At 34.0% G+C, this 8,709-nt stretch overlaps 1 protein-coding gene across 7 annotated transcripts in view; it reads right to left on the bottom strand.

The window, feature by feature from the left end:
• Nucleotides 1-4,469: 4,469 nt before the first annotated feature.
• PLIN2 (perilipin 2) overlaps nt 4,470-8,709 on the bottom strand; it is a 70,764-nt gene continuing 66,524 nt past the window's right edge. For all 7 annotated transcript variants that reach the window (XM_056805320.1, XM_056805321.1, XM_056805319.1 and 4 more), the window contains one exon: nt 4,470-5,463. In XM_056805320.1, coding sequence (XP_056661298.1) covers nt 5,329-5,463 — 135 coding nt within the window. In that variant the 3' untranslated portion in view covers nt 4,470-5,328. The remainder of the gene's footprint in view (nt 5,464-8,709) is intronic.

Below are 8,709 nucleotides of genomic sequence, written 5' to 3'. Positions count from 1 at the left end.
GGCCTAAACTGCCCGCCGCTGTAAGGCGCGCTTTAACCCAAGCCTTTAACTGACGCTCCTCTCCAGGAAACTATGAGCCCCACAGTGCTTTGCGCGCGGGTTGGGGTAGGATTTTAGAACAGTGGTCACTTACTATAGCTACGTTAGAGACTCCTGCCTTTGTACGAAAAAGGAACCGAGTAAAATTACCAAATGCTCTTATGCCATAGCCAATTAAAGGTCGGGATCTCTTAAGATTCTCTAGAAAAATGCATCCAACTCCATGGAGAGAACTAGTCAACTCAGTGCAAACTGAACTATATTTTTTCTTTTTTTTTTTTGCTATATGTCTAATTTGGAAATGTGTTTTGTATGACATCACGTGTATAATTGATATATTGCTTTGCCTTTTCAACGTGTTGGGGAGGGGGAGAAGTTGAATCGCAAAAAATTTTTAATTAATGTTCAAAATAAATAACAAATGTTTTTAAAGAGATTCTCTAGTCTCCCACTCCTTTTATAGATAACGAAAGTGAGGTTCCCAGGAAATATTATATGGCCCAGTGTTACATCTCGTAAAGAATAAAATCAGTAAGGTAAATATTTTTTCCCTAGTTTTCAGATGAATAGAGGGGAGACCCAAAGTGATAATGTATATGACTTGCCCAAGATCACATAGCTAATAAAAGGCAAAGCTGTATTTGAATTGAAAATTGAGGGAAAGTTTGTAACTGTGTTCAAACTGTGCACACCCTTTGATCCATCAATAACATTACTAGGGCTATATCCCAAAGAGATTTTTTTAAAGGAGGGGGGGGGCGGTTAGAGGGAAAAGACCTATTTGTACAAAAATATTTAGTGCAGCTCTTTTTGTGATAGCAAATAATTGGAAATTATGGGGTTGTTCATCAATTGAGCAAGTTGTAGCATATGATTGTTATGGGATACTATTGAGCTATAGGAAATGACAAAAAAATCTGGAAAGACTTACATGAAACTGATGCAGAGTAAAGTGAGCAGAATCAGAAAAACATTGCACACTGTGAAAACAATATTTCTTGATGGACAACTGTGAATGACCTAGTTATTCTCAGCAATGCAGTGATCCAGGACAATCCCAAGAGACTTGTGATGAAAACTATGATCTGCCCCATGAAAAAAAAAACTGATGAAGTCTATTTGCAGACTGAAACATACTATATTTTATTTTCTTTCTTCTCCTTTTTTTAAAATTTGAGATCTTTCCTATAAAATGACTAATATAGAAAAATATTTTGTATCATTGCACATGTAAAATATATATCTGATTGCTTACCATCTCAGAGAAGGGAGAAAGAAGGAAGGAAGAAAGAGTCAAAAGGGAGAGAATTTGGAACTCAAAACTTTAAAAAATATTTTAAAATTGTTTTTATGTGTAATGAGGGAATGTGTGTGTGTGTGTGTGTGTGTGTGTGTGAGAGTGAGAGAGAGAGAGAGAGAGAGAGAGAGAGAGAGAGAGAGAGAGAGAGAGAGAGAGAGAGAGAGAGAGAGAGAGAGAGACTTCTAGTTAGACTTCTAACTGGAAAAGCCTTTGTCAGAGGTGAACTTCATTCCATTAGAAAGCAATTAGGGTATTTAGCTAAACTGCTCCATAACTCTTTCCTACATTTCCTTCTCTTTACTATCTCTACTTTGATTAACTAATTTGTTAAAGCTACTAAGGGACTCATAATTGAATTTTAATTATTACAATTTGGTGACTTTTAACTATTATATTCCTTTGTTTTCAAAGACCAGTGCCATGATAGGGTTGTATCTTGATTTGCAGGTAAGTTATATTTAAGTGATATAGAGTTGTATGGTGTCATCAGTCTCATTATCTCTTCCAGAGTCATCAAAGTCCAGTGGCAGGACAAAAGTCAAGATGACTCATGATGACCTAGGCATCTTCATTGTCTCACCAAGATCTAAGCATTCTAAAGCTACTGCTTCAGCCTGTTTCTTGATGCTTGGAACAAATTGTCCTCTTATCTTCCCATTCCCCTGGGGGATATTTTCACATGCTTGGTATAGACATTCCCCTCATTGACCCACAGGGTTTGAGACTAGTTGGTTACCTCAACATGGTGCAGCCCATTTGCCAAGAGAGTTTTACTGGGTGTGGCCACTGCTCATGTTTATAGCTTCTTGGAGCCACAGATGAGAGCTGAATGCCAGGTAGACACCAAAGCTGTATAGAAATCCCTGAAAAAGGATTGACAAGCTCTCCCACCTGCAGTACTAGTCCTCTCTGAACACCCCACACACAACACAGTAAAAGTAATGTTATAATGATGATCAACTGTGAAAAAGACTCATGATGAAAGAATCCTCCAGAAAGAAAACTAGAGTCCTTAGTGCAAATTGAAAAAGTATAATTTTCTTACTTTTTTTGCTTTTTTGGTGATATGTCTAATTTGGATAAAATGTTTTGCATGATTTTACATATATAATTGATAAACTGTTTGCCTTCTTAGAGGGTGGGGGAGGAGTAGAAAGGAGAAAGAAAATCTGTAATTCAAAATTTAAAAAGAAAAGAATGGTAAAAATAACTAAATAATAAATATATATCTTTCTTTTTAAAGAGTTATAATTATTTTTGTACATCCTTAGGTTTTATTTGCCTAGAACTAATCCCACCTTTTTATTCCCCCCTTTCTCTTCTCCCTTTTTCCTCCTACTTCAGTACTGAGTGAAATATATATATATATATATATATTTAAAACCCTTACCTTTTGTCTTAGAATCAATACTGTGTTTTGGTTCCAAGGCAGAAATGTGTTAAGGGCTAGGTAATGGCAGTTAAGTGACTTGCCCAGAGTCACACAACTAAGAAGTATCTGAAGTCAAATTTGAACTCAGGACCTCCCATCTCTGGGCCTGGCTCTCTATCTACTGAGCCACCTAACTACCCCCAAGTGAAATGTATTTGTGTATGGGTATATTCTATCTTCTCTTGACCAATTCAGATGAGATTAAGGCTCAAGAGTCAGCTTCTTCCTCCAAGACAGGCCTCTTTTTGTATGGACGTCCCCTTCTGTACCCTGATTATGGGAGATAATTTATTAAATCCTTTCCCCTCACCCTGAGCTGGAGTATATTTCTTTTCTTCTCTCTTTTAATTTTTAATATCATAACAAGATCACAATTAAGATCAAGACAAAAAAAAATCCCCCCAGGCCTAGTCTAATTGGACTCCCTCTTTGGACCCTGGTGCTGATAGGTTCAAAGGGAATATGTATATCATTACTCTATATTTTAGTCAGGAGTTGATCCCTATTTAGACTTTTATCATTGTTCTTTTACATTTACTTTTTTACATTTCTCTTCATTCCTATATTTGAACTTCTGTTTTCCCCTAACTTCAGTTTTTTTGGATTTTTTTGGTCAGGAATGTTAGGAAATCTTTTCTTTTTCATTAAATATCTGGTTCCCCTCCTGCCCCACCATATTCAGTTTTGCTGGATATGTTATTTTTAACTGCAAGTCCACATCCTTTGCTTTCTGGAGTATTACATTTCACGTTCTCTAGCTCTTTTATAGTAGTGACTATGGAATCCTGTCAATACTTCAATTCTTCCCAATTGCTTGAAGTATTTATTCATTTGACCTAGAAGCTCTAGATTTTAGCTATCCTGTTTCTACATGTTTCATTTTGGAGTTTCTTTCAGATAGCAACCAGAGAATTCTTTCTATTTTTACTTTGCCCTCTGGTTCTAAGAGATCTGGACAGTTTTTCTGGTAAGATTTCTTTAAATAGAATTTCTAGGATTCCCAGGATCTGAAGATGTCTCTATCTCTTAAAAAATAAGCTGTCCTAGTCAAAGGACTCACCATGATCTTTTCTGGATTTTCTTGTCAGAATTTTTCAGATCTATTTGGAGTAGTTTTAGCTCTAAGTGGAGTAAAGCTCCCCACACTGCGCTTCCCACTCCACCATCTTCACTCCCAAGGCCAAAAGTAAGAAGTTTGATTGATTGATTCAATCAAAGATATAAACTAGATGGAAGAACTCCTTAATCAATTTGGGAAGAGTGAAGTAGTTTGATCATTGGATTAAAACATATGATGCCACATAGGAAATGTATTGGGATTAGTGGAAAGCATACATCTAGATTTATGGATAAGGTCCCAGAAAATTATACCATGAGCATTCTAGCAACAAACTAGTATATCTATGGACCTTCCACCTCCATGAAGGAATGGGTTGGGGCTGTCTTCTCAGATCTCTTCATTTAAGTCCTGTTGATCTTTATAATTATTATATTCACTTTTGATTTTTCAAATAATGTTCTTTTTATTTACATTGTCAATATTGTTCTTTTTATTTACATTGTCAATGTAGAATAAGTCAATCATGGTTATCCAATTTGTCCTTCTGAATTTACCTTTTTTTTTTACTCCTTCTTTGACTTACAAAATAATAACTACTCAGGTAGCAATATTCATGATCAAAGAAAATTCATACCAAATAGCAATGCTCAAACTTTATTTTAAGCCTTTTAATGATGAAAAAGCTAGATTAATAGATAGTTACGCAACTAGAATTTCTTACACAAAATATAGAGAAGAGGGAAAAATCCATACTTCCAGTGTTTTTTTGAGAACAAATTAAACAATTCAATTCAGGGATGAAGAGCCAATGCCGGTTACAGAAAGGGAGAGGTTAAGGAGATAAATAGACCAAGACTGAGTCTCAGAAGCCAAAGGAAAAGATAGGTTTCAAAAGGGAAAAGGTGGTCAATAGTGGCAAATACCTCATGCCAAGACTCAAAAAGTACACTGAAGACTTAAGAACTCTGCATAACACAATGATCAACCATGATTCTAAATAACTGATGGTAAAGAATGCTAACAACCTCCTTGACAGAGCAGTAATGACACCAAATGAGAAACATTTTTGAACATAGCAAATGCAAGAATTTGTTTTTGCATTACTATGTTTATTTGTTACAAGAGTTTTGTTTTCTGTCTGTTTGTTTTCTCCAGTATGGAGTTTCAGGTGAGAGGAAGAAATAACAAATGTTGAAAAACTATGAGGTTTATTTGTACTCATGGCACCTAGAAGTAACTGGCCCATAGTAAGAGAGGCATACAGTTTTGAAGAGTGAAGAGCTAGAGGAATATGTATCAAATGGTCTCAATTTCCTCAGTGTATTATTTGCTGTAAGCATGAAGAACAAGAGTGAATTGGAAGATTTGAATAAAGACGAAAAAGTTGGTTAATAGTTGCTATGGGTAATGAAATACGGAATCAATAAAATTAAAACTACAATTCCCTAAAACTAAATGAATACTTGGAGAAAACATGAAGAAAATCATTTTTTTTCTTTATTCATTATTTTGACTTGGGTTAACAGATCCATTAAATTGAGAATAATCAGCTTCATCTTCATCATCCAAACCTAAAATGTCTGGAATTTCATAAGCTTCAGAAGACAAGTCAGTAATGGTGAAATCTGGCACCTGAAAGAGAAGAGACTCAAATATTAAAAGTAATAGTTACTTGAGCAAAAAGATCTAGGTAGAGAATGAGAATCTATCTTCAAAGGAAATCTGTGATAAAATGAAGAAAACTTTCAAAAAATTTTTTTTGATGTTTCACAAATATGAATTTTTATTTACCAGATTTTCTTAAAAAATAAAGCATTCCTATTTATAAATATAGTCATAATGTAAAAGAATCATGGCTGCAAAGCTGAAAAGGATCTGAGAGGTTACCTCATCCAACCTTCATTCTACAAATGGTGAAAACGAGGCCCATTAAAGTTAACCAACTTGCCTAAAGTAATAATAGTAGTTAACATATAGCACTTACTCTGTGACAGTTGCTATGCCCAAGAGCTTTATAATTATTATCCTATTTGATCCTCCCAGCAACTCTGAGTTGTAGGTTAAATTATTATTCCCATTTTACAAGGTAAAGAAATTGGGGGCAAACAGAGGTTAAGTGATTTGCCAAAGGTTATACAGCTAATAAAATCAGATCTGGAATCTGAACTCAGGACCCATGATTCTTTCCACTGAAAATTCATTTGTTTACACCTTAAGAAATATATTCTAAAATAATGTTTGAAAATGACCAAATAAAATAATGTTTAAAAGGGAAAAAAAAAGAAATATATTCTAATAATGCACTTAATCCAAGGTCAGAACTAACAATTCTAAACAGATTCAAGATGGAAAATGCCGTTAATATGTTTTTTTTTTAAACCTATCATAAAGCCTCTGCATTTTGCTCTATAAGAAAGGCCCTTGGGTAAATAGAGCCTAGCCCACTAGGCTCTAGGCAAGTCAAGTAACCCTTTTGGCCTCAGTTCCTTATCTCTAAAATGGTGATGGAAATGGCAAATGACTCCAGTATCTTTGCCAAGAAAACTCCAAATGAGGTCACAAAGAGTTAGACTCAACTGAAACAAATGAACAACAATATCCAAATAGAAAGAGCAAATTATGAGAAATAGGAATAATATTAAGCATACGTAATAACATACTAACAGAATTAAGAAGTAATAGGAGGCACGTAGGTATATCAGTATATAAAAATGGGAAGTCCTGGGTTCAAATGTGACCTCAGATACTTCCTAGCTGTATGACTCTGGATAAATCACTTAGCCTCAATTGTCTATCCTTACTGCTCTTGTGTTGGAACCAATATTTAGTTAGTATTGAGTCTAAGACAGAAGGTAAGGTTTAAAAAAAATAAGTAATAGGGACATTAAACAAACCATATATATATATTACCTAGTACAGTGGAAATGTAATAAATGGCTACTGGATTCATTAGTTGAGAGCAGTCTAGAAGAAATTTATGTTATTAACCAGGGGCTATTTGATTTTCAATTCTATTTTTCTCTCTTTGCTCTAGGCACTTATAGATGCCTGTTAGCCACTCAAGCAAAAGCCTATTGGCTCTTTACCCTCAAGCATGGGATGCTCTGAAAGGCTCAAAGCACTTTGTGAAACCTCATTTCTTTTTAAAAGATTTTTATAATATTTTAAAATATTAATAAGGGTACTATTTGTTACAGCAAAAAAAGTAAATAAATTCTATGGTTAGTGATTAAATAATAGCCAAACTATAATTATATGAGTATAAAGGATATTATTACTACATAAAATAAATATATGAATAATTTAAAGATATATAGGAAGAATTCATGAAGGGATACAAAGTAAACAAAGAAGAACTAAAAGTACAATGTGCTCCGCAACAACTCTAAAAATAATACAATTTTCAATAGTGACAAATCTCAGATAAAAAACAATGAAACATTGTTGCTAACTTAAAAGCACCATCTTTCTTTTAACAAATAAACACTATTCAAGGTCAAGGCTATATGTACTCATCAAAATCACTCAGATGTTGTATGACTTAACTGTTTTCAAGGACTTTACATTGTGGAGGATTCAACTGGGAGCAAGATGAGGACTGTGAATTCTAAAACTATTCCACCCTAATCAGACCTTACTTTAGAAGATCTGATTTAACTATTTCCTGATCAATAACAATAGAGATACTTGGACTAACAGAATCAGGTCGGGAACTCTACATTTCTTCACCCTCCTTAGTTTAACAAGATTAGGAAGGTCTACACCAAACTCAAGGATTAAGTATCTGAGAAAAATGGCCTTCAAATGGATCTTCTAAAGTATGGTCTGATTAGGGTTGAATAGTTTTAGAATTCACAGGATTATAATATATTGAAACAAAATTTACCACAAATATTAAAAAAAGAAAGATGAAGATTGCTCAGGAGCACTACTTAAACAGCTTAGTTTCCTGATATTCAGGCCTTCTAGATAATAATCAAATGATGGCATTGAATTTACAGACACTGAACACCAGTGCCATTCCACCCCACACATACACACACACAATTTCCAACAAGGCTTAATTAGGTAAGGAAGAAAAAAGTAGATGGGAAATCATACCTGGAAAGAATCCATAATACAATCCCTTGGCAAGTCTAACTACCTTTAAGGTATCCCTCCTTTGGAAATGTGGGATCTACTTGTGTTGGACACTGGATATACTGTCAGACTTAACTGATGTCCTAGCAAGTTTTGCTCAACTGCTTTTTTTCCCTCTACTTATTCTTTCTCATAAGGGATGGTTCAATGTGTTAGAGAAGGGGAGAGGGAGAGATTTAAAACTAACATAAAAACAAAAAACAAATTAAAATTACATTTCAAAATGTAAAATAGTAATGTAAAATAGTAATGTAAAATAGTTTTAAAATATTAAGACTAAGATTAAGTATTCCCCAATCTCTCCATAAGAATCCCAAGGGGAAAATGCCAAAAGTGATTTTTATTTTAAATTATTAGAATTATGTAGTATAAGAATTTGAATTGTAATATAAAGACTCTGATTCAAAAGAAACCTGGATTCATATCCTGTCTTTAACATCCCTTGGGTGGCCATAGGCAAGTTAATTAACCTTTATAAATTCAGTTTGTCCATTTATAGAATGGGAACAGTAATAGATTAGAGTAATAGAGCTTATCTCATAGGTTTGTTATTAGGATCAAATGATGTCATGCTCACAAAGTACTTTATAAATCTTAAAGCACTCAGAAAATTTCAGCTAATTATATTAATTTTACTTTATAACTTTCATCAATACAATAATCAACCATGATTCCAGATGAGTAATAATTTATGCTACCCATATCCTAACAAAGAGGTCTTGGATTCAAAGAAGTTGT

This window comes from Monodelphis domestica, chromosome 7 (genome assembly GCF_027887165.1).
Source record: "Monodelphis domestica isolate mMonDom1 chromosome 7, mMonDom1.pri, whole genome shotgun sequence".
Lineage (NCBI taxonomy): Eukaryota > Metazoa > Chordata > Mammalia > Didelphimorphia > Didelphidae > Monodelphis > Monodelphis domestica.
The sequence above is the reverse complement of the archived record's forward strand: the minus strand, read 5'-3'. Positions and strand labels throughout refer to the sequence as shown.